At 52.8% G+C, this 25,562-nt stretch overlaps 1 protein-coding gene across 7 annotated transcripts; it reads right to left on the reverse strand.

The window, feature by feature from the left end:
* Nucleotides 1–368: 368 nt before the first annotated feature.
* Nucleotides 369–25,323, reverse strand: SH3GLB2 (SH3 domain containing GRB2 like, endophilin B2). 7 transcript variants are annotated; one of them, XM_027687695.1, is made up of 13 exons: nucleotides 25,196–25,323; nucleotides 17,274–17,415; nucleotides 16,838–16,966; nucleotides 15,608–15,741; nucleotides 15,033–15,125; nucleotides 13,197–13,208; nucleotides 11,210–11,272; nucleotides 6,963–6,986; nucleotides 4,280–4,369; nucleotides 3,786–3,886; nucleotides 3,275–3,289; nucleotides 2,425–2,686; nucleotides 369–1,789 (listed from the first exon to the last, which is right to left on the reverse strand). In XM_027687695.1, the coding sequence occupies exons 1-13, from the start codon at nucleotides 25,256–25,258 to the stop codon at nucleotides 1,682–1,684; spliced, it is 1,236 nt and encodes a 411-aa protein (XP_027543496.1). In that variant the 5' UTR covers nucleotides 25,259–25,323; the 3' UTR covers nucleotides 369–1,681. The 7 variants fall into 7 exon arrangements, with proteins under 7 accessions (XP_027543496.1, XP_027543497.1, XP_027543500.1 ...); XM_027687696.1 differs by lacking the exon at nucleotides 13,197–13,208; XM_027687699.1 differs by lacking the exon at nucleotides 11,210–11,272.
* Nucleotides 25,324–25,562: the final 239 nt, after the last annotated feature.

The raw sequence follows: 25,562 nt of genomic DNA on the forward strand, positions 1-25,562 counted from the left end.
CAACAACAAAAGTCTGTTAGATCTAGAATAGCACTTCAGTCTCTCAGCAGCTGAAGTCATCCTGTGCTCTATTTTTGCTTCAGGTGAAGGAGGAGCTGTTGTTTCTCAGAGCCCCTGGAGCTGTAGTACAACTGAGATGTGTCATCTGGGAGAGGAACGGCAAGACATTTCCAACCCTATGGCATGTTGGGAGTTTTGGGTGGGACAGGAAGAATTGGCAGCTTTGTTTTGCTTTTACCCCCAGCTTCCAAGGCTGGGATAGCAGGAGGGCACTGCTCTCCCTTGAGCTGCTCCCTTTGCCTCCCTGCCTGTCCCCCTTTTTGCTGGAGAGCAGGGACAGCCCTGAGCCCACAGAAGATGCTGAGGCAGGAGGTCAGGCAGTTTGTTTATTGGCAAATAAGTGCTGAAACCCATGAGCCCCACAAACACAGGTGCTCAGTGCCCTGTTACATTAGAGTGGTCACGATACCATTGGGGAAAGTGCAAAAGATCAATAAACAAGCAAAGTTAGTTCTGACATACCCAGGGGAAGGTGGTGAACAGAGAGCTCGGTGCAGGTGAGTTTCTTTTCCATCCAGCTTGAGTGGAAAACCAGTGACACAGCAGTGGGAGTCCTTTGGGTGAGCTCTAGCTAAAAGTTAACTGCAGGCTGAGCAGGCACACACACACTTGAGCTAAACAGCCTGGCAGCCTGGGCTGTGGGGTGTGTGTGCATGGCCAAGAGCAGCTCTTTGCTGGAGGTGACAGCAGGTGGGACTGTCCCTTTCTGCACCAGGTGCAACAAGTCTGTTCACTGCTGATATGGGAGGGGAAACATTCATTAAATCAGTGATTCAGGGTGAAAATAAAGTCAGGCTAAAACATGCCTGGACAGACGCACTGAAAGAAAAGCCTGGACAGTAACAGGGGCAGCAAAGCTGTAAAAAGGCTTGTAAACTTTGCAGTCCAAGAGCAACTTCTCGGAGGAAACGCAAGCGAGATGATGGTCCCTTGCACTGAGGTTTGGGGTTGGGCCCTATGGTACCAGGTTGGTCTCCACAAAGAAATCTTCCAGCTTCAGAGGACACGTGTAGGGAGGAGCCACCAGACCCCAGGACAGAGTGTGGCTCTAGGCCAGCCCTGCCCTGCTGGTCTCCCACAGGTGGATGGGTTTAGCAGGCTCCTAAAGCTTAATTGCAGCTTCCTTGCCTTACGTGCTGGGACATGTCAGAGGGGGTGTGTGGGACACTTCCCTACTGGAGTGCTCAAGGGTTGGACTTGGGCAATTCTACTGTTGGAGAAGAGAGAGGAGGGGAGGGGCAGACAGGCACTAACCCACAGCAGACACAGGGAAGTGTAACTGGGACTCTGTGAGCAGCTGCTGAGGGACACAGCTCGCCCTGGGAAAGCCACTGTGAGGGACAAGACTAGGGCAGGGAAGGGAAAATAATCGAGGAATCTTGTGCCATCAAGACTGACCTCAAAGCAGGCTGCACTGGTAGGTAACAAATTCAGTCTCGGGTGCCATCAGCCCTTTCCCAAAACCTCACCAGAACGGTTTTACCACTTCTTTCCCACAATTCCCGTATTAGCAATGGAGTGTCAACCCTGAAGAGAGCAATGGTCTCGGATGAAGAAATCCGCATTAGAAGTGCCAGGAGATGAGGGGTGTATTCTGCTTGTACATTCTTCTTGGAAACATTTAACTCAACAGTTCCAAGTAAGTGACAGGAACTTTCCCTTTCTGGTTCCCTCTTTCCCCTATGAGCCAGTCTGGATCCATGCCTGGCAGGCTGTACACAGTGATCATCTGGGGAGAGAAGACAGCATTAGACAGGACCTTACTCTGCAGACAGAGGCAAGAAGTTCAGTCAGAGGGGGACTGAAAGAATAGTAATTCCTGAAATTCATTTAACAGGCCTCTGTGCCCTTTCCCTGGAGCTATCTGCAGCTTTAACACAAAATCTAAGGAGAGCTGCCCAGTGATGTCCCTGTTGCCTTTTCATTCTCCAAAGTGACTTAAGGCATTTTTACATGTTGCTGTCATCCCTTCTGAATACAGAAGTTCAGTCTAGAGAACAGAAGAATTTGCAACTTGCTGAATTTCCTTTTTCCTCAGCATGATTAGACCAGGCCTCCAGCCAGCAGCTTATCCCATGGCTCTGGATTAGCAGCTGTATTAGAGGGTCACAGTGAAGATACTGTATTTTATTTTGGGTCCAGTTGGACTCCAACAGGAATCAAGGAATTATTGGGGTGATGTTAAATAGCAAATGGCCATGAACACAACTCACTGCAACTTGGGGTATCTGTGTCCAGGTAAAGATTCTATTAGTGCCATGAAGCAGGTTTTTAGGGGCAGGGGAAGTAACCAAAGGCCTGCTGAGCACACAACAGACTGGTGGGCAGTAACAGCCAAATCCAACACACGGGAAAGCCACCAACCTCATCTGCAAGGAGGGCCAGCTCAGTGCTGTCGGCGGCTTCGTAATCGTAGAGAACTCTGGCCTTCCGCGTCCCACTGGCAGGAGGCTTCACTTCGTTGGGGTTCAGCACACCCTCTGCCACCGTGTTGGGCACCCCAACAATTGTGGGCACAACTGGAATGGTAGGCACAGCAGGGAGGGTGGCAGCAGCGACAGCTGGGGGGGAAGGAGCAGCTGCGGGAGACGAGGAGTCTGCGTTGCCTACGAACGTGCCTGAAAATCTTCGCACGGGAGAAGAGAGCAGAGTTCAGTGAGGCTCCAGGCTGGGGAACCACACAGAGCTCTTGCTTTCAGCAGTTACACTGCAGAGATGATGCTCGAGAGTCCCAGCCTAGAGCTGTAACAGATCCACACTGCCCTTCACGTGGGGACACACACTCAGCTCTCAGGTGCTGAGACTGTGCAATGGGTGATATTTGTCTGCTCATTTTGACTCCAGTGCCCTGTTTCAGGACTGGCACCAAACTTGCAGAGGACCAGACTGAAGTGTGGCACTGGGCTGGGCAGGGGTGTGACTGAGTCCATTGCAGTGTCCTTGCCCTGCTCTCACAAGGTCTGTGTTGCCTGTTCTGCCTGCTCGTTCTTCAGGAAAGGGATGGACATTGCTGCTGTTAAATTGGATGCCCAGCTGGAGGCTCCCAGGCTTTGTGGGCTCTCCAGAGAGACAAAGTAATGGAGCTCAGGCTCATTTATCTAGAGGGGGTGCAGCTCTGGTCCTTGCTGGCCTTTGAGGCAAGTTCTCAGAGACCCCAGAGTGGCTGAGGGGAGAGAGAGCCCTCAGAGCTCGTCCTGGCCAATGTGGTACTTACATTTCTCCTTTGGAGCTGCAGCATGGAAAAGAACGGAACAGGAGCAGTGAGTGATCACAGAGAGGCAACAGCCCCTCCTGGGTCAAGCCCCTGTGCTGGTGTGACAGTACCAGAGAGAATATCCCAGCCCACCCCAAGGGATGTGCAGCCAGTGGGACTGAATATGGAACATGGAATTTGGAATCCGTCACTGCTGCAGCCAAGCACGCTCAGGCTCATTGCCTGGCAACAGGAATTTGACTCCCATGTGATTTAACTAATTTAGAGGAAGAATGTTCAAACCCCCATGGCCTTCGTGCTTTGAGAGGAATGTATAAACCCCAGATGAATCCCATGGCAAAGCCTCTCCAAACACACCACCAGGACTGGTCACCACTCTGTGAACTCTGTCAGAGCTGGGAGGGTGCTTTGCAATTCTACCCACGGTTATGATGTGGGAGGGTAAGGAGGGCTGAGCTGGGGTAATGAGATCAATAACCCTCAGAGAAGTAAAAGCAATGTCTTGTCTTACCTGCCCAGTTGCTTCTGCAGGTCCAGCATGAATTGGTAGCACTGAGCATAATAGTTGGTCTGAGACTCCACAAACTCATGGAGACAGCGAAGGTGATTCACCTGGAGGGAAAAGGACCATCAGCTCGACTGTGTTTGGTTGCCAGGCACAGAAACTCTCCTGCTGCAGCCACTACTACCCCCCAGAGAAGCAGACTCGTGAATGCCCTCGTGGCCACCCCACAGCTCCAGTCAGAGAACAAGGTTTTCCTGGCCTGGAAGCATTTTGAGGGCTGCAGAACTGCAGAACCCACAGTGGCACTGCCTGTGCACACTTCAGGGTGGTTTTAGTTTGAACATTCCGGGTCTTAGGAGGATGCTGCTGTAGCATCCAAATTTACCACATCTACCTCTATTCCCAGTGCAGGGCTCCACCATCCTCTTGGCACTCTTCTAGGAAGGAGCCAAGAGTCTCTGTATTCCCTGTGACCCCCCCAGGTGCTCAGGAAGACTCACGTGTGTGCTGCTGATCCCCTCCAGCAGCAGACGGGTCACCTCTGCCTGGCGGTCGAACTCGGTCTGGGTGAGCCTCAGCTCGTGCTCCGCCTGCAAACAGGGTGGGGGGCTCAGGCAGCACAAGGGAGGACCCCTGTCCTGCCTCTGCAACCCTCCCCAACCCTCCACCACTCCCCCTTTTGGCTCCAAGACACGGGTGCTGCTGCTCAGTGGGATCCACATGCACCCACTGAGCGTCAGGCACAAGACACCCTGGGCTGGGATCCCAGAGGCCTCAGGCTGTATTTCAACTTGATTCCTGCTTGATCCCACACCGGATCGCTGCAGGTCATGGAATGGCAGCTCAAGACTGATGCATCCAGCTAGGAAGCTCCAGCTCCCACAAGACTAGAACATGAAGATGGAGAGGTTTGTTAATCCTGAGGTATGTGGAAAGCCAGTCCCATGCCAGCACCAGTGTTTTTATCCCCCTCTTTCTGTGCCTGCAGGCATAGGAATGTGACAGCCTCCCTAAGCTTCTCCCTGGAAGTGCAATGGTTTCCTTTTTATCACCATGGAACAAAGGCTGAGGCCAGGCAGCATTTACCAGATTGCTGCTGCTAATTAAGTCTCTCTGCAATGGAGATGAACATCCAAATCCAACTTCTACTCAAGGCTCTCCTTTGGAGCTACTTACTGCTTTAGAGCTAGGAGAATTGAACACCAGTGAACAGAAGGCAGCTCCACAGCAGGAATTGGGAATTCAGAGACAGACTGACACTGGAGCCCCTTTTGACCAGCCACACAGAACATCTCTCCCCCACCAGCAAACAGTGCATTTACACTGGGGCAGTTCTGCAGTCCCAGAACACCTGGGTGGATCCTGGCAGGAAGAGCTCCAGAAGTGCTGGAGCAGCCAAGTGCTCTAGTGCCACTCTCCCCTCCTGCTGCTGGATGGTGACAAACAGGCCCACGTGTTCTCTCCAGCACAGTTCACTCCTCAACACCAGGCACCAGTTTCTTCCTGGGATGTGCTGTGATGGGTCACAGAGGAGTGATCCCCACTCAGCTCCAGCTCACTGGAAAGAGAATCCCTTCCCCTCCTCCAGGAGTGTGCAGCCCTCAGAGAGCTGCCTGCCTTGCTGGTTCCTTTTGCTGCTCTGGAAATGCCCTGATCATTCTGGCACAGGAGTGACATGTCTGGAATTGAGCCCAGAGGGCTGACCCAGCCAGACTGACAGTCTCAGAGCAGAGGCCACATGGCTGGTGACCCCAGAGGAGACCCAGTATTCCCAGCAGGACAAGCTGGAGGGGCTGCTGGGGCCAGCACAGCTCTCGTTTGGTACCAGTGTTACCAGTGCAGAGTCAGGCTGCAACAAAGAAATGCTTTGACTGTCTTTTAATCAGATTTGTCTATTTTAAGCTACAACTGATCTATTTTCTTCCATCCTCTGTATGAAGGGATTATTTAAAGGAGAAGGGGGAATGTAACAGGATACACCAGTGCAATGCCTCCAAAGCACCAAGAAATTCTTGCCCCAGTGGGCTGAGACTTCAGTATTCCAGCTATTCAGAACCTGTGCCAGGCAGACCCAGCTCCATTGGCACTGCCTGGGATTTGCCTCTCCCTGCCAGCTCTGAGCAGCTGCAGGATGTAGTTTCCTATAAAGCCAGCACTGGATGCTGCCCTGGGAGGTCCTTCCAGTCTTGTGCTTCTCCAAGACACAGAGAACTTGGATGTTTGCTGACATACTTTGGTCTATCCAAGCAGGATAGACCAAAGGGAGAGGATAGAGGAGCAGATCCTTGCATGGTTATAGCTGACTGCAGTCAGCTTGTTTGTTTGAGGGACTGAAGGGTTTAAAGAACAGGAGGAGCTGGTTCAGGAACAGCCAGTCCAGTCTGCCAATGCCTTTGGAGTAAGGCAGGAACAGCTGCTCTCATGCACAGCAAGCAGGAATGTGCCATTCTGCCACTGCCACTTCAGGCTTCAGGCCAATGTCTGCTGGGGGTGTTCGAGGAGTGAAAGCCAACAGGATCCCAGAAATGTCTCTGGAAGCTCTGTTTCATGCTGGAGCTCCACACAGAGCTCACCCTGGTCTCAGTCCACCAGCAGCCCTCCATCCATCTTCATGGACAAGTCCCACTCCCCTTACAGAGCCCAAGACTTGGAACTTTGGCTCCATGGACCCCCTCAGAAGGGTAAGTGCAGTTCACCCAGACAAAACCAACTCCAAACAGGCTCCAACCCTCCCAGCCTGCCCTCCTGACAGACCTGTGCCCTCCAGCAGCTGGGGCTGTGCACAGGGAAACTCTGTCCTTGGTTCAGCTCTGCTTGGAGCTGCTGATCAGACCAGGGGCTCCCAGAGGCACGAGGAGAGCAGGGGGGAGCAGGCAGGGCCTTGGCCACAGGAGCAGAGCTGAGTCCCACCTGGTGCATCACCACACAGGGCAGGGCTCTGAGCTGCCTTTTGCTGCACACAAACCTGAGAAGTCTCTCACACCAGGGACAGCCAACAGTCCCCAGGTAAAGCTCTTCCCAAGTGGACCCAGACAAACTGAACAGCGGGATCAGGACTGGGGCTGACAACAGCAACATCCCCTGATCCTGCCCGTGAGCAGGAAGGGTTCCACAGCACCCCTGGCCCCCAAACACCCCCAGCACACCCAGAAGGTTTGAGCACAATTCCAGCTGGGTACTTACTTTTTCCACCTCATCGCTCCAAAGCTGCAGGGGCCACAGAGCAACAGGAAAGGAGGTCAGTGTTGGAGACGTCGAGAGGCACTTGGCATTAACACCAGTGGGCAAGGATGCTCCGTGGACACAGCAGGCCAACTCCAGGGACAAGCTAGCCCTTCACCCAGCAGCAGCTGCCACATCCATGCCCCTTCCCCTCATTCCTGCACCCTTGAGCTCAGTTTCACAATGGGAGAGCAAATCCACGCCACCAGAGCCAGGGCTGGTACAGTCACTGCATTCCATGGGCTCCAGAAAACAAGGATTTATAGCAGAGTCCTCTGCAGAGCAAGGGTCACTTTACTGAAGCTGCAGAGGTTGGTGTTGAAGGACACCCCTTCTTTTTGGATTGTGGGGAGGCACGTGAGGTGCTCGAGCCCATGGATAGGGCCTGGGAGCTGCCACAAGCTCCGGCCAGACAGAGCCTGGTGTTCCTCACCCACAGGTCCAGAGAGCTCAGATAAATGGGATAATCCAGGCAGTCTGCACTGCCAACAGGCTTGTCTAGTACACCAAGGAGGAAACAAGGGCTGGATGCTGCCTCTGAGCCAGGCACAACAACCCACAACTCCTTCCTACTCCCCTCACCCACGGGGCACACTCAGGGCAGCTGCTCGTGGGATCTGGCCCCAGGACATGAAACAATGGACAACAGAAGTCACACACAGCAATGGGAAAGGGAGAGAGGAGGGAGAAAAACACATTGATCCTTCCCAGAGGTCCTCGGCTTGGCCTTTCCTCAGCAGACAACTACTGCCTCAGTCCTGGCAACCTGAAATCACCCTGCATTGACTGGGAGCCAGCAAGCAACACCCCCCAGCAGTGGGGCCAGGGGAATGGCCTCTGTGGAGCTCAGCTTCACCCCTGGTGTCACCTCTGCAGGCCAGGGAAGGTCACCAGAGCAGGGCTGAATTTGCAGTGGGGGTACTTGTGCTAAACATGGTGTCAGAGGGAGAACAGGCCCTGTTTGCACCCAGGCTGTCCCAGCTGAGCCTTGCTGAGCCTTGCTCACAAGTCCTCAGGTGCTGAGACAATTTCAGCAGCTAATATAAGGAGCACCTGCAGGAGCTGCCTGCCCTGGTGAAGGCTCGAAGCAGGAAGATGTCCTGTCAGGCTGCTGGGATTGCTGCCTGCTCTGGCTCCTGCCCCAAAACTGCAGCTCAGCTTCTGCTCCAAGGTATGTGGCCTGGCTGGCAACTCTTCTTATTTGAGCACAGCTATTGTAGTGGTCCCTTGGGGTTGTGGGCTGTCCCTGCTCAGTGCTCTGGGTGCTCAGGTGGGTGTTTGACCTTTAGGGGAATGTTTTGTTACTGCAAATCAGGAACTGGTTCAAGTAAGGCCTGGGTGATTTCAGCCATGTGTAGGGACAGAAGCCCCTTCCCCTTCTCGGTCTAAGAGCTTCTACTCTGGAAGGAGGTGGTGGGAATATCCTGTAGGAAGCTGAGAAGCAGGTCCTGAACTGCTGCTCTGGCACATGGCCTCTGCCAGCACATCCCCATGTCTTAGGAGCAAGGAAAAGCCTTCACTCTGGTCCCAAGTCTTCCTGTTCAGATGCTGTGGACAGTATTTAAGCCATGTCAGGCCCATTTAATCAGTGCAGCACCCACTGAATTTGTAGCCAGATTCCTCTTCTGTTGCCCTTGCTGTGCCACCTCCAGCTCCGACCCTGCAGTGTTCTGGGGCAGCCCAGCTTTGCTAGGATCTATCCCTGGGCTAAGGCACTCTGTGGCTACATTTTGGACAGCTCAGGGAGCAGAACAGGCCATGATCTGCGCTTGTCTTCCTCCCCCCCAGCTCAGGCCAGAGGAACCCTCTCTAAGGTACTCAATCTGTTTTTCTTGGAATCATTCCTAGGAATACAGAGCACAGCAGGTCTGAGAGAAAGGGATATTTGGGTTTACACAGCCCACTTACACCTTCTTACACAAAAACAAAAGGTCAGTGTGGGAGAGAGGAGAAATGACTCCTCAGCCTCCAACTTATACAAAACAAGGGAGGTGCTTTTCTCTTGGATCTAATTTCACCTGAGCCCTCCTGTTATGGAAGGTGAAAAAAAAAATAAAAGCACTGTGTTATCCACCTCTCCAGAAACCAACAACAGGAATTTAGAATCCAAATCAGAGCCCTGCTGAGGGTGTGTGGTCCAGGGGAGAGCTGAGCTGTTTGCTCCCCTGTAGTACCAAGCTGCTGTTCCCTGGGGCACAAACAATCCCTCCCTTCAGAAAGGAGCTGAGCTCCAGAGGCAGGGGAGCAGCAGCCACTGCTCTGCAATGGCAGAGCACACTAAGACTGAATAACACAAGGACTCTGGCCTGGAAGAGAAGCAGAGCAACAGGATGAAGAGCTCCTACCTTGCTGCAGTGCCTGACCCCTTGGGATGAATGCTGGGATTAGAGAGCTCACTGCAAAGCAGCTCTGCCTGCACGGGGAGCAGCCTGGGCTCACCCCTGTTCTGCTAATTAGAGATGCAAACTGTTATTGAGGTCACCCCTGCCAGTGCAGGGCTTCAGGGGGCCCTTCACCCACCAACTGCAGCCTCTGGAATAGTCTTGGAAGCCACAAGGCCTGTCACTGGCCAGGCCAGCACATTTCTCATGGGCACTCCTGGTTGGAGGCCCTGCTGTGCAACCATCCAACATAATCCAGGGCTCAAGGTCAGCACTGGCTGCTTTCCTGGACCCTGCTCTAACTGCCCAGTGCCATCAGCACTAGCAGAGCTCTGATGAGGGAGCACTGAACTAGGCAGAGACATCCCAGGGCTGACACTTGCCAGCTAAAAACCTCTCAAAAATCTATTTTTCCTGCTGTGTTACTGTACTTGGCACCTGCTCCCCAGATCAGCTTTGCAATACAGCAAAAGCAGATCCAGTTGCAGTTTGGTGAGGGCTGGAATGTCCAGCTGAGCATCTGGGCACTTCACAAGATGCCAGTGCACATTTGTACAAATGCTTGTCTTCAGGTCTGCTTTAGCCTTGGGGAATGGCCAGGATACCCTGGTCTATCCAGAGGCAGGGAAAGCCCAGTCTCCCTCCTCTGATTCTTCTAGAGCTTAATTGCAGTCCATTATCACACTGCCCTTGGAACAGACCTTCCCAAGGGAGAAGCCAGAGCCACAGGCTGGCTGTGAGCTGCTGCACTAGGAAAGGAGAGAGCTGAGCAGTTTCTACAGCATCACCACTATCAGCTTCTTCCTCAGGGCTCTCACCACTGAGCCTGTTACCGATGGAAATTGTTTTCTAGGTGTTGTGCAAAGCTAGTTCTGATCCCAGCATCACTCTCCAAGAAGGTCAGGACAGATCCCCCTGGGAACTAACACTGATGCTATCAGCTCAGACACACCTTTTTCTCCAAATGGGATGGGTTTTCCATTAACCAAATCCAGCTTGTTTCCATGATGGTTTTTGTTTGCGAGAAGGCTGGGCTGCCCTTTTTTGTATCTACAGATCCCACTCCCAGATTATTCTATTACCAGGCATCAGTGTTGTTCTGATTGCTAGTTAGGAAGCAAGATGAGCAGTTTTCAACATTTTAACGAGAAATGTGACATTGTGCAACGGGGAGCCATGAACACACAGCAGGGGCAGCCAATTGCTTGGCCACAACCACTCAGCGCAGCAGAGCAAAGATGCCACGGGCTGTTCACCCGCCCCCGGCACATCTGGCCGTGTAACAGCTGCCAACAGACAGGCCCCAGGATGGAAGGGGAAAAAAAAATTACCTCTATTTGCAGAATAGACAAGCCTGCACTGTCAGTCTGAAGTGTTACTGACACTGGTGGCAGAGGTTCCTCCACCTTTGCTTCTCTTGGCCAGCTACAAAGCCTCTGACACCACAGCACAGACCAGGCGTGTGACACTGCCAGTGTGCAGCTGGAACCTCCCAGAAAGGCCAACCTTGGAGGCTTCTTCTTTTCAATTGCTCCCCTAGCAATAAAAACCAGTCAGCAGATTCTCACCAGAAATGTGGAAGAGGACTGGCAGAGAGGCTGGTTTGGGAAGCAAACCAGGCAGCACCAAGGGCCAGACCCTGATCACGCATCCCCACAGGAGTGACCTGAATCCTTGAGGTTGAGTCAGAGGAACCTGGGGCAGCCCATGTCACATTAAAATGTTGAAAACAGCAGAGCACTAGGTCTAAGTTGAAGTCAGGTAGAGAGAGGGGCAGGAAGAGGTTGGAGAGGCAACACCCAGGAGGAGTCAGGAGGCAAATCTTACCGCTGAGGCGCTGGCGGAGAGCACGTAATTACGAGGTCTGGTTTCCTGAAAGTCAGGCACAGCCTGGGGGGGAATAGAGTGTCATGTACAAGGCACCAGAGGAGGCAACAGGAGTCAGTGGGCGATGGATGGAACAGGAGACTAAAAGCTTTTGTCCTGTCTGTGCTGGGAGCTGAGCTCAGGCTCTTGAGGTGGCAGGAGGGAGCTCTCCTGATGTCTGAGCAGTGGTGTGTGGAAGCCAGGCTTCAGTAGAGGAGGTGGACTGGCTCACACAGTCACACCTGGTACCTGAACAGCAGCTACTTCTGCTGTTAGAAACTCTGCCTGTACTTACAGCTCACACAGCAGCCTGCAGGAGCGAGGATAGGACAGCACAATCCCAATGCACTTCCCATTCCCTTCCAGCCAGCAGGATGCTCATGTTGTGTTGGCTCAGTCTGGTGGACAGGACATTCCTTCCCCTTGATTCCTGCCAACAGTCCTATAAGTGTCACTGTTCAGGGCCTTGTCTTTAAAGCAGGAAGGTTTACCAGCATTGGAGCATCCTTTCCACAGTGCCTTTTAGAGACACATTTACTGTTCTCACTCTCTCCAAGCCTCTGGGCATGTTTCCCCTCAACAGATCCACCTCTGCCATTTCCAGGAAGGCACAATGGCTCAGCCAAACCAGTTCTAGCCAAAGGCAGTGAGTGAGCTTTCATCCCAGAGGTCACAAAAACCTCCAAGCCACCTTCTCCATAGCTAAACCTCTGCCCTGGAGCAGAAAGAATTTAAGCCCTCTGGAGGTTTTCCTCATTGAGAATGCAATGGATTCACCCATCCTCACACAGGTGTGGGCTCACTAACTACCACATAATGTGGTCTATTGAGCTAAACTAGGACTAGACCTCCTCCTAGGATGGCCTTTGGCTGTAGCATCACCTGAAGAGAGAATCCACTAAGCTGCCTTTTGTTGGGAATACTCAGGGCATCCTCCTGGTCAGCCCTTGCTGCACAGTGGCTGCTGTGCATGGCTGGCACAGTCCTGCTGGATCCCAGCTATGCTGTTAATCCTCTCAGATCCCACGTTTCCCAGGTTAATCTCCCTGCAGTCACCCAGATCTGCTTATACACACTGACCCAGTTTGCTGGGCCCCGAGCAGCCTGCAGGAACGAGTGACCAGTGTGTGCAAGAGCAGTCAGGCAGGCCCAACAAGGAGAGAGCTTTTTTTTTTTAATATGCCATTTAGGAGTTTTGGGGATGGCTGGAGGAAGGAATAAGGAGGAGCAATTCCTATTACAAGTCAAACTTGAATATGGGGAGAAAAATGCACCAGTGAGATTTGAGGCCAGCACAGCAACTGGGCTGGACTCCTCCCTGTGGGGAGAAGGGATGTGTCACAGGCATAGCTGCTTATGCTTTTTGGTTTTAAAATATTAAGAGCAACTGAAGAAACCTCTCCTCCCATTCCCTGGTCTCCAGGGAGTCCCAAAACTAGTCATAGCACATGGGATGAAGGAGGCAAGCTTCTCTTGTACTTCTGTGCACGGAGAAGTTGTATTTGCAAGCAGTGGTCAAAAGGGACCCACCTCCCTCCCCCTTCCACCCTTATAAGAGCCTGGAGGATAGAACAGCACCACAACCAGATCATCCTGCCTGTCATTGTCTCTGGGCTGCCCTTCTGGGATTGGCCACCCAATCCCAGCTCCTCCTGCCTGGAGTTGGAGGAGCCCAAGGGGGTCTTTAGGGGAGCCCCTGCCTCTGTTGAGCACTGCTTGCAGGAGCATGGATGGACCCAGGGGATGTTCCAGGGGGGCTGCAGGCAGCTGGGATCCTTCTGGAGCACCTTCCCAGGCAGCCACAGCCCTGACCACGCTCAGAACATGCTGCAGGGCCAGTCCCAATGGGACAAAGGAGATATGAATTTTCTTTTAAAAATGCGAAAGAGACAATGAGAGGTGTTAAAGAAAAAAAAACCACAGCACCATTAGCACAGTCAATACTCACATCTCCCTCACACTGAGCAAATCACAAAGGAACAAAACAAAAAGGTTAGTAAACAAAACAGCATCAACAGGAAGGACAAAGCACAAAGTCCGTGGGAAATGCACAAGCCCAGATGCTCCAACAGCAGCTCCCAGGTCTGGGCAGCAGCACTCGGAGTGTCATCGTGAGACAGAAGCTGTGGGAACACCAGTTTGCACCACAGAGGGGAAGAGCAGCAAGAGAGGGGTGAGCTGGGATACTGGGGATACTTCAGCTTGGATGGGGAGGTGTGACACAGGGCTCCAGGCATGTTACAGGGAATGCTGTGGTCTAGTGATGAGTTAAGGTCCCTAGAGCAGGGGCAGCAGTTCTCCCCAGGGCTGGGAGCTTCCACCTTGTCCTCTGGCAGTCAGGGAGGCACCTCAAACCCCAAGACCTCATCGCTAAGTTGGGTGAGAGATGGGTCCCCACAGAAGCAGCTGAGTTTGCTCTGCTGTTGTGTGATCTGTGTTTCAAAGCACAGAGTGGCTCAAACTCGGCTTGGGGAGAACACCCTGGAAAGCCTGGACTGGCTCTGCACCTGCCTGGGGCACCCCAGCAATTCCAGTGGGAAACCAAGTCTTTCTTTTCCAGCTACAGGGAAGTCCCTCACCCAGGGTGTGTGTGCAGGTGAGAGGCCTTGGGATTGCTTCCTGTAGGAAGCAAGGTAATGAGGGTGGAAAGGGAGGAAAGACGGGGGGTATCTGAATTCCTGCTCTGAGTTTAAAGATAAATCAGTGGCCACCAGTTCCTTGAGACTGGGGCACTGTCCCCTCCAGAAGGGGAATTGGGATCCCTGAATTTACCTTCAGAGGATCTGGGGGACCTGACTGATTAGAGGAGGCTTTTTAAAAGGGCAGCTCCTACTTTTGTTCACAGCTTTCCTGTGTAGGCCTGAGCACTGTCAGACCTGCTGATGGAGGCTCCTGAGCTTAGCACAGCTTCCCCATCTGGCAGGGATGTAGTTAGAGCTGGAGGAAAGGGAAAACTGGTTATCCAGGGAGCTGCAAGGCCAGAGGCCCAGCTGAGCAGATGGCTAGAACAGAGGCTCATAGCAGGGCTCCTAGGCTGGTATCCCAGTGCATCCCAGAGACTGACTGACAAGGGTTGCTGCCCGTTCTGACTGCACACATTTGCTAGTTGAGCTCGTGGCCCCAAGCAAGAAGCAGAACTTGGCAAGTGCCAACAGCCAGAGCACTACAGGATGACAATCTGCTTCATCCAGGGACCCCAGCAGTGCCCAGTGTGGTGACTACCCCAAAGTCAGAAGGCTCTAGAGACCACCATGAACTGAGTGAGCAGAGAGGCTCAAGGAAGGACCTTGGTAGCCAGTCTGACCCTTACAGGCTCCTGCAGCATTCCTGCCTGGGGAAGACTGAGTTGGCAGAATCTTAGCTGGTCTGACAGCCTGGGACTGCTGCAGAGCCCCAACATGCTTTTCCCTCGTGCACCTCCCAGCTCAGCTCTCTCTTGCTTTCTTTGAGATCCCCAGGGAAAGTCAGCAAGTCCTCAGAAGCAGCAGCCTTTTAGTCAGTAGGACAAATCATCCAGCAACCCTGATCAGTCAGGAGCCTGGGACAAGTACAAGTTTCCAGACTCTGGAAGCTCAGAACTGTTTGTTTCAGCAACTCTCCCAAGGGAGGAGATCTCGGGAACAGGCATGTGGCTCCTGCTCCCAGTTCCCTTGCACACCAGACAAGGAATTCCCCCACCCCTGCCTGCCAGAGGCAGGACATAGTAGGGCAACCTGATTTTTGACCATGGGAGCCAAGCCCTGGGGTCAGAAGGGACAGAGAGGGGAAGGAGGGGAAGAGTTACCGCTGCTTTTGCCTCGGCAGCTTTGGCCTTCTTCAACCTGGCCTTGCAGGCATCCAGGTCCAGGCGGCGGTTCTGCAGGATCCTCCGCTCTTTCTGGAAGGGACAGAACTTGGGTAAGAGCAGATTGCCCAGGAGAAGGGTTGGGAAGGGAAGGGGACATGGTATCATCTAGGAATGGAATCTGTTTCTCTGTCAAAAAATGCCAGGGAGAAAGAAGCAGTTGCTACGTTTATCTCCTTGAGGAAGAGTTTTGGGCCTGGCTGCCAGGGATACAGGATAACTTTCTGGAAACAGGGCAGCCTCTGGGTCGGTGGTGCCCACCAGCTGCAGGAGCTGGGAAATGAGTTACCTTCCTCATGCACATCAGCTGGCAGTCCTTCTCTGCTGGAGAGGGAACCCTGAGCAGATCTAGGATTGGTATTCTCCTATCCTTGCATTCTTTAAGGGGGGAGGTGTGGAGTCATCCTTTCCCACAGGGAAAGAAAATGGGTTCTTCCAGCACTGTTTCCCTCTCCCCCTGCCCTCCTCAACTCCAGTGACATGACAACCTCCCCCTTCCCTGCTTCCACACTCACAGAGATGGTTCTCCAGTCCCCTTCCAGGAAGTTTCGCAGTGGGGTCAGGAAGTTGATGGAGGCAGAGTGGATGAATTCCCGTTCCGCTGCACCCAAGCGCCTCTGGGTCTCTCCAACTTTAATCAAGGTCTTTCCTGCAATAACAGGAACCCTCAGCTCCAGGAGAATCCCATGAACGTTGTGTTGGCTTCAGCCAACTCCCCCAGAGCCACGAGGCTCCTGTGTCCCTGCCTGGGTGAGGTGATCGTGCCTGTCCCACACCAGCTCCAGTCCTGACCATGATCTGCTCTTGGCCTGAGGCCTCTTCTCACTGCTCCCAGGGCAGCTTTGATCTTATCTATCTGCTGAGGCACTTATGTCCTTTTACTGCTCTACCTGCTTGCACGGAATGATCCTTCTTTGCCTCATAAAACAGAGGCACAGGAACAGAGCAGCAAATTAAAAAGCACCAGAGCAGAAAACATGAGTTGATTAGGCAGTGTGGGCTATGGATGCAGTTACAGCTGCTCTGCCTGTAACAGGATTCAATATTGAACGACTATTGATCTGGAGAGCAGGAACAAAGCTCGTGGCAGAGGCAAGGGCAGCTGGAAGGGAAGGCTGTGTTTCTGTGCAGGTCTGCTGCTTAAAGAAGCCCAAAATTCTCCCAGGAAGAGACAACTATTAGGATTTAAGAACAGAAATATGTTCTGTGTGGTCAGGAAGGGACCTGTTGAGGCTTGTAGCTAAGCACCAAACTTCCAAGTCTGTTTTCCTGTTCTCTTTTCTGCTGGAGAAAGATTTCCACCCTTCACTTGCAGGATGCATTGAGAGGATGGCTCTCCTGCTCAGAGTCTAGAGAAACTCTGTGTAGACACCAGCTTGGACTAAAAATATGCTCAAACTGGATAAATGTAAAGCTATTCATGGCAATTCCCTGTTCAGGCTGGTTTGGAAAGCCACAGAAACAGCACAGAACAATCTCTATGTCCTGTAAGCAGTTCCATGAGCTCCCGTGGATCTGTGTGTCTTTATTTCTTCTCTAGCTCTGCCAGACTTGAGGACTGCCTTGGGAATGGGGAGACTCCTGCCCCTTTTCCCCTGGAGCAGGGAGCTTGGAAGTTAGGGAGCAAGTAAGACTTGGTTCCCTACATGGTGTGCTGCATATGTCTTAACCCAAAGCAGTGTTAGGGATACTCTCCTGGGAAGGGATGAATTCCTACGGTTTCTTAATTAGCCAGGCTGACTTACCATAAGGTGTCCCTGGCCCAAAGTCATTGGCTGCTTCTGTCATGTACTGTGCCAGCAGCTCCCCGTTGGTGACCCGGGAAGGCACCTTCCGGTCGAGCTTCTCGTACAGGAATTCTTCTACTCTGGCACCTGGAACGAGGACACCATGGAGGCTGAAAGAGCGATCCCTGAAGTGGCATTCAGGGAATCCCAGCCCATGCAGTCCTCAGGGATGCACTGGTGACCCTCCCCTGTTCCTCAGGAGCACTGCCAGGCTGTGGTCACAGCCAGTCACCTCAGGGGCACAGAGAAGGAAAGGCAGGCCCTGCAAAGACACATTTCTTCTTCCAACCCCCACAAACTCAATGCAACAGGGCTCTCTGCCAGAGGGCAGGTCTTTTAGCACTGAGCTGCAAGTGATATTTGTCCTTCAAGCCTTGGGAGAAGCTGGACTTACTGGGGTTTGGCTGTAGCAGGACCTCAGTCTGACGCAGGATCTTCTCTGTCCAGTTCTTTGTGCAGTCTGCCCTGGCCAGGAGGTTTTCAAAGTGGGCGTCGAGTTCAGTCTTCTCAGCCTGGCCCAGCTTTTCTTCAGTAAACTGCAGGAAGAAGGTAATCATTAGGTCTGTCCTTCTAAAGCAGATTTACAGTGTGCTACAGAGCTAGTAAGGGACAGCAAAGCTGCTTCTGTCTTGTGTATTTATCTTAGAATAGAGCTAAAAAGCCTCCATGGTGTCATTCTTTGCTCCCAGGGACCTTCCAGGTGAAGAGGGTAAATTTTTGCCCAAAATTAGAACAAGCATCAGGCTAAAAATAGAGTCCAAGTTTGAGAGGTGTTCCAGAATAAGTAACTTCTAATAAGTCTGGAACAAAAATACTGTAGTTGTGAGGGATCTATTTAAATATGCACATGGCTTCCACTACTTCATGCAGGAGAGCAACAGACATCCTTCACATGAGGGAAGGTGTGATCTCCCTTCAGCTCACACCAACCACCTCTGTCCTGTGAAGCCAAGGAGGTCAGGAATGCCACTTCCACCTCACAAGTGAGGAGGCTCAAACTCAGGATTTAGGAAAAAAACAGCAAGTTACTCTTCCTCTACGACACACTCTGAAGCAAGGTATTGAAATATGTGTTTAACTTCTCCCAGCACTCAGATTCACACTGGCAATGGACATTCCCTCCCTCTGCAATTTCATTTCAGTTTAAAATTAGCAGCAGGGGGAAGCAGGCTGTGCAAGTCCTCCAGTGTTTTCATCCTGTGCAGTGACATCTGACAAGGTTTGTCAGTCTGGAGGTGCAGTGTCAGGTGGCCTGGACACCCCCAATTGCTTCCTTGGGGGATTCCTGAGACAAAGGCCCATTGCCTCTCATCCCATCCCCATTTCCCACTGGTTCCTCTCAGTGAACCTGTCCAGCTTCAGTGTATTTTTAAGCACAATTTTCTGCTTTTGATGGAACCAGCATCACGTTGGATCATACTAAAAGACCCTTCAGTCAGCTGTGCCACTTGGGACCCTACAGAGGCTCCAGTTGTCCTTTGATCTTGCTGCTGGTCTCTGGAGCCACTGCTGAGTTACCAGGATGGGGTGATGTGCAATAGTGGAACAGTCAGATGCCAAGAGACTAAACCCTGGCTCAACTCTTAGATGAAAATACAACTGTCTGATGTACCACTTGTACCTCTTCTCTGCTCCCCTCTCCCAGAGCTCAGCAATAGATGGGCCAAGATGTCCTTTTCATGGGTCTGGTTCTGCTGCCCCTGCTGAAAGGCTTTCTGGCCAGCTCTGTTCCTTTCCCATCCAGCACAAAGCTGGGAACCAAGTGAGATCAGGAGCAGGCTGGAGCAGGGACAAACAGCCTTGGGGAGTCCTGTTACCAGCCCTGCCTGTCACCAGATGTCTGAGATACACAAGCCCTGCAGGTATGTTTACACAGTGACCTGTTTGGGCACAATTCAAGCTCCAGGCAGTGAAGTGCTTTGCCAGATGTGGGTGGTGACAGATCTTGAGCTGCAAGGACAGTCACACTCCCCCCCGCACTCCCTGCGTGACCAGGGATGGCTTCATTACTCTCTCTGCACCAGTAGCCCCCAGTTACTGGCATGTCATTTTAACTGGGTCTTGCCATGACCCCTGGGCACAAGTAAAAGCATATTCAAGGTGAGAGGGTGTTTGCACTGTTTTGTATCCACGTCTTTCGTTGTGTTTGGGGGACACACACAATGCGTGAGCGGCTGTCGCTGCCTCCCCCTGTCCCTGCTGGGAGCCCAGGGCTGTTTTCAGACTCTGCCAGGCTGGGCTGAGTCACTGCCATGCAGCAAACTGGGACTTCCCAGGTATTTGGCACCAATTCTCGAGTCATCTGTTTGAGAGCTTTCTTAAACAAGCCAAGACTCTTTGATGCAAAACCGTCTCTCTCGCCCCCCTTTCCCAGACACGGTTTTGAGACCTCATCTCACTTTCAAGTCCATCTCTTGTTCCTGCAGTTTAGGCTCATCCTGCACCAGCATCTGCCCTGGAGCTGTCAAGCCTAAACCCAATTTCTTATCAGCTGAAATTAGTCAGCTTCTTACAGCATTGCTGCAGTGTCAGACCACTGCTGAAGCCCTCCAGCACCTCCACAGTGCCACTGCCAGTGTCCTGAACCAGCTCTGGGCTCCTCTGCTTTATTCACAAGCAGCATCCTTGGCATCACTGTCCTCTGAGGATGTTTTATGTAACCCACCCCTTCACCCAGCACAGGGGTCACAGCACAGCACTCAGCCAGGACTCAAAACTCAATTCTTATCTCAGGTCAGGCTCTGAAGCTGTTTGCCTTGCAAGAAGGCTGAGGGCAGCACCGCTGCAAGCCTGGGGGCTCTGCCAGAACGGGAGGATGGGCAGGAATCTCAGTCACAGCCTGTGGCTCCAAAGGGTCAGGCCAGAAAACAATCTCTTATTCAGGCTTTCTTTCAGCGTTGGGAAGCAGGGCATGAACATCAGGAAGCTGGTACAAGGGCATGGGAGGCTGTGACTCCACTTACACTTAATTCCCTCAGTGTCTTCCTGACCCCTGCCCGATGTGCTGAGGGCCAGTTGGTACCTCACTGCAGGTTGCTGCAGTGTCTGCTCTCCCTACAGCACACATCCCCCTCCTCCCCTGTGCACGGGGAGTCGCTGATCCAGCTCAACTTGACCTCCAATGTGACTTTTTAGATCGATCAGAGAACCCACCCGACTTTACAGCACCAGTGGGAATGTGCCACCAGCGTGCAGGGGAGACCAGGACCACCTCCTGCAGGAGCACCTTGCTGGAGAGCAGATGAAACTTCTCCTGGAAGCACAGCCAGCACAGGAGATTGCAGGTAAGTGCCACTGACCTATCCCAGGAGCTGGTTCTTGTCTGGGGCAAGTGGAAATCTGAGCTTTTAGGTGACAACAGGTCTCAGCTGCTGGTCCCCTCTTACCTGACTGCCCAGTGAAAAGCAGGGTAAAACAGCAGGGATTTCTATTCCTAAGAATTTGTTTCCATAACACAGAAATTTCATTGCACAGACACAAGATTTGTGTCCAAGATTTGAGGCCAAGAGGTGCAGAACAGACGAGCTGATCATACACTCATGGCTCCCGACCGTAAAAGTCAGATTTGGAGGATATTATATCCTGCTGCTCCTGCACTAGAGGCATTGCTGTGTTTTGCAGCAGAATGCCACAAATGGGAGTGTTATTTGGTTTTATCACGTCGATTTACTTGGTGCAGATCCACTGGGAGATAGGCAGGGCCAGCAGAGCACAGGCAATTGCAGTGCTGAGGAGAACCTTCAGCTCCTCCACCCTGCTGTGGCAGAACTACTCCCATTTGTTTTCTAGAACACGATGATTGGGTCAACAGCTCCTGCCCAGGATCTGCATCCTGGGATCACGTGCCAGGTCACAGCTGAGAGGCTCAGGAAACATCCCTGTGCTGACCCAGCGGAGCACTGGGAGCTGAGGGGGGATTAATAATGCAGGGCAGCCTTTTGTCAGTGCCACTCTCACTCTCCAGGAAGAGGAGAGAGTCGAGCTGCATTCCAGGACATCAATAATTCAGCCAAAGGTTGGGTTTCCTCTAGAAGGTTGGCTGGCCAGCAGGAACATGAGATGCATTATCGGGGCCCATGTGGGCAAACAGGGTGACCCAGCAGGAGAGCAGCACTTGGGCCACAGACCCAAAAGAGCAAGGCAGTGCTGGACTGCAGTTAGGGCAGCTGCCTTGGGCCTTCACAGCCTGGGGAAAATCCCCTTCCCCCAAGAGAGCTGGTAGACACATGTCTGGGATGTCAGGAGGGTCAGTCACAAGTGCTGAGCTGGAGGGGTCCCTCTGCACTACAGGCACAGAATCAAACAGGTTGGGCCTACAGCCCTCTGACTTAAGGCCACCAGGATTAGGCTTTAAAATAGCACGTGTTGTTTCCTTTGCTGAGAGCATTAGCACCTTTCTCCGCTTAAAAGTGAGGGGAATAAAATCCCAGTGCTCCCACCGCGTTATGCCACCACCACAGCTGTTCTGGGCCATGCTGCACCAGCTGACATGTGCCTCTTCCATCCCTCCTCCTCCATCTGGCCCAGGCCTGTGCACTGGGAGCTCTGACAGGGTGGCTGCAGCCCCCTTGCAGAGGATCTGGTGGCCCTTTTACCACTTGCAGGGTACCCATTTTTCCCAACTGGACATTACTTATAACTTTCCACCTTAAATTAGGAAGATCAAACCAGGGCCAGGAGTCTTGCACCAAGAATAGTCTCTTGTACCTGCCAGCAGATTTTGGCTGTTGGGTTTTCTGAAGCCTCCAAATAGCTCAAAACGCCCAGGCTACAGTAACACAGTCACATTTGCTCTTCCAGTGATCAGAGGCACAAGAGAATCAACTGAGGCAAATCTATCTCCCATTTGGTACAGGGCTGCAGTAGGAAAGAAGCCACAGCCACTCACTCAGCATCTAAAAACTACCTGAATTTCAACAACCCTGGACTAGATACAGAGTATTTGGCCACCAGGAGTCAGGAAAGCCAGGCTGGGAGCCAAGGGAAACTGTGCTAGAGGACAGAAGGAAGCCATTACCAGGACAGCTTGGTTAACTCATGAGCAAAGCATTTAGGAGAGGGAAATAAAAAAAAAATCACTGCGGTGGTGGGTTGACCTTGGCTGGACATCAGGTGACCACCAAGCTGCTCTATCAATTCCCTCCTCAGCAGAACAGGGGGGTTGAAAATAAGATGGCAAACCTCATAGGTCAAGATAAAGGCAGATTAACGAAGCAAAAGTTGTGTGTGGAAGCAAAGGAAACCAAAAGATTTAATTCTCTACTTCCCATCAGCAGGTGATTTCTGGCCACTTCCCAGAAGAGAAATGTTGTACATAATGAATGTTCCCCTTTCTAATTTCTCTTAGGTTTTACTGCTGAGCAGGTGCCATATGGTCTGGAATACCCCTTTGGTCAGTTTGGGTCAGCTGTCCTGGCTGTGTCCCCTACCAAGATCTTGAACTTTTAAGGTGTAACATCAGTAAGCAGAGGGTCTATTTTATCTATTAATGAAATTGTCTATTTTACCACCAGAGTTCAGGGAGATGGGGGAGTCTGTCAATCTGCAGGGGCTTCAGGGTAAAGTCAACCTCTAGTTGCTACAGTAATGACATTAGCAGTGGGATAAGCACCCACGAGCTGTACTCACACTTTTACCCAGAGCCATTTACATCAGAACTGACAAAAGACAGACACCTACAATTATTTCCAGACCTCCTTGAGAGAGCCTGGCTTACAGCCTGTCTAGAAGAGAGACATCCAATGTGTTGCCACAGAGCTTCCTTTGCTGAGATTTGGGATCAGCCCCACTCCCTGATAACTGGAAGGCGCAGCTGATCAAAGATAAAGGCCTTTCTTCAGCGAAGATGAAGAGTGACCTGTCTGAAGTCTGTCTGCAGGTGCTGCATCCCCTCTGAGGATCTGATGGTTGCAACTGGTAGTTGCTTCCAACCCCAGCTTGAACAGTCTGCTTTGCTTTTCTGAAGAGTACTGCTAACTGATGCCTGAGCTCTGAAGAGCCATGTAAAGGCAGCAGTGGGGTTTTGAGTTGTTTTTGTTGAGGTAGGTCAAGCCTAGTCCAAAATCCTTCACCCAGCCACCCACACTGGATTGTATTTGACAGGTTTCAAGCCAGGACTGCTCCTGCCCTGAGCCACCCCAGGGGTGTTGTGCTGACCATGCTCTGCCTCATTTCCCCCTCGCTGGGCCCTAATTCCAGTTGGAGTGAAGCTCTTGTGTGCTGGTCAGACAGCTCAGGCAGACAGCAGGAGCTAATGCTGTCTGAGTGGTACAGCACATAATGGCCAGTCCATTTATCTCCCAGTTGCTGCAGTTCCAGTAAAACATGACTTTGTTAAATGCCTGGAGCTGGAGAAAGCATCTCCAGCGCTACAGAAAACAGCTCTTTCTAGACAGGTCTTGCTCCTCTCCTAGAAGATCTGCAGTGCTAAGGAGTGCTACAAATCCAGACCTTGCTGCCCACAGACCTCAGCTGTGACTCGTGGCTCTGGGGGGGAGACAGGGCAGAGCTCACCCACCCCGGGACTCTGTGGGGACACGAACAGGCTGAATTCCCCCAGCAATGACACTTCACAAAGTGGGTTTTTTCAGCCTCAGTGATCTCTTTCCTTCCAGCCTCCCCTCCTTACACCAACACCTGCAGCTGTCCACAAGCAGCAGCACTCCTTTGGTTTCAAGAAATTACTACCGTAATTAGGCACATGAATATTCATGTACGAGCCAGTGGAGTAGGTGTAGAGGCAGAAGCCACGATTTATAAACGCCTCCTTGCTCTGGAATCACTGTGTGCAGACACTGTTCTCAGGCCTGTCTCCTTCCTACGCCTTGGAGCTAAAAAACACTTATCAGAGACTTACAATAAGGCTTCTAAACATCAGATTTCTTCACAGCCTTTCTTCTGCTACCAAGGTCATTTGCATGAGAACGGCATCTTTAAGCCTCCCATCTGCTCCTTGTTTTGCACCTGTAGTTAATATCTCCCTTTTTCATGGCATATGACTTGCTGGCATGGTGACAGGAGGTGATATCTGCTTACAGGAGACCAGTTCCCAATAGAGCCGGAATTACTCCAGTGCACAGAAGGTCTGGAACGAGGCAGCTCTGCTCTGTTTGTTTACCAGCCCCCACACAAGAGGTGGAACAAGAAGCCCAGTCCCAGAGCCACCAGCTGGACTTCACTTTCCAGGTAGGATCACAACCAGTCCTGACCTGCCTCTCTCTCTTCTGTCCAACTAAAGAGCAGTTTTCCATTATTATGCCCAAGAGGTGGGTACACTCAGCAGCCCCATCTCACCACCTGCTGCTCAGGGGTACCCAAATCTCTTCACAGCTCCAGGGGGGTCACTTTGTCCACAAGCAGCTCCTGATCTCAAGTTTGTGAATCACAGAATATCATGAATTGGAAGGGATCCACAAGAACCATCCAGTCCAACTCCTGGCCCTGCACAGGGCACCCCAACAATCCCACCCTGTCCCTGAGAGCAGTGTCCAAACCCTCCTTGAGTTCTGGCAGCCTTGGGGCCGTGACCACTGCCCTGGGGAGCCTGTTCAGTGCCCGATCACTCTTTTCCTGATATCCAGCCTAAACCTCCCCAATACAGCTCCAGCCATTCCCTGGGATGATCCTGCTGCCACAGCAGCCCACAGAGACCTGACCTGCTCCATCTCAGCAGCTCCATCGCATCCCTTGAATAGCACAGTGTTTGCCAGGGCCTGGGGTCTCCTGCTCCTCCCGAGGGGCTGAAGAGCAGAGCAGCTCCAAGGCACCCCCACCACACCCCCCCAGCGACAGGGAGCACTGCACAGAACCACAGATGGTTTGGGTTGGAAGAGAACTCTGGAGATCCCCCAGTCTGACCCCAAGGCAGCATCACCTGGAGCAGGTGACACAGGAACCAGGTGGGTTTGGGATGTGTCCAGAGAGGGAAACTCCACGCCCTCCCTGGACATCCTGTTCCAGAGCTCTGCCACCCTTTCCCGATGGGTGTGGGCACGGACAACAGCAGCTGTGTGCGAGATCGGCTTCTCTAAGAACAACAACCCTCAGGTACAGCGTCCGCCCGCACTCCTGTCCCTGCTGAGCATCATCCCCGGGGCTGTTCCCTTGGGACCCTCCCGGGGTGGTGCCTCTGCGAGTGATGCTCCGGGGGCTGCGGCTCAGCCAGACGGGCCCACCCAGCCCCGATCTCCCCCTCTCGCCCCCCGGGCCCGGCCAAACCTGCCCGGCCAAACCTCCTCGGCCCTGCCTGGGCCTGCACCCGCGGGTCCTCCCGCTCCCCCCGCCCCGCCGTTGCCATGGCGCCCCGGCCCCTCTCACCTGCATGGCGCGGGAGAAGAAAACCCCGGCGTCCGACGCCAGTTTCTTCACGTTGAACTCCATGTCGGCCGTGCAGCCGCCCCGGCCGCGCCGCGCCCCCGCTGTCACCGCGCCCGCCGCGCCGCCGCCTTTTATAGCTTCGGCCCCGCGCCTCTTCAAAGGGGCCGCTATACTGTGGGGTCCGTCCCCCACCCCGGTCAGCAGAGCGGCGGGCGCGGCCGCTTTAAGGGAGGGAACTGTCAGCGAGCGCCAATGGGCGCTCGCGCCGCGCCGCACCGGCCCCTTCCTCTCGAGCTTCGCCGCTGCATCCCCCGAGCCGGGCGCGCTCCCATTGGCCGGGAGGGCGCCTTGGGGGCGTGGTCTGGCG

This window comes from Neopelma chrysocephalum, unplaced genomic scaffold (assembly GCF_003984885.1).
Source record: "Neopelma chrysocephalum unplaced genomic scaffold, ASM398488v2 Primary Assembly neopelma1_74, whole genome shotgun sequence".
Taxonomy (NCBI): domain Eukaryota; kingdom Metazoa; phylum Chordata; class Aves; order Passeriformes; family Pipridae; genus Neopelma; species Neopelma chrysocephalum.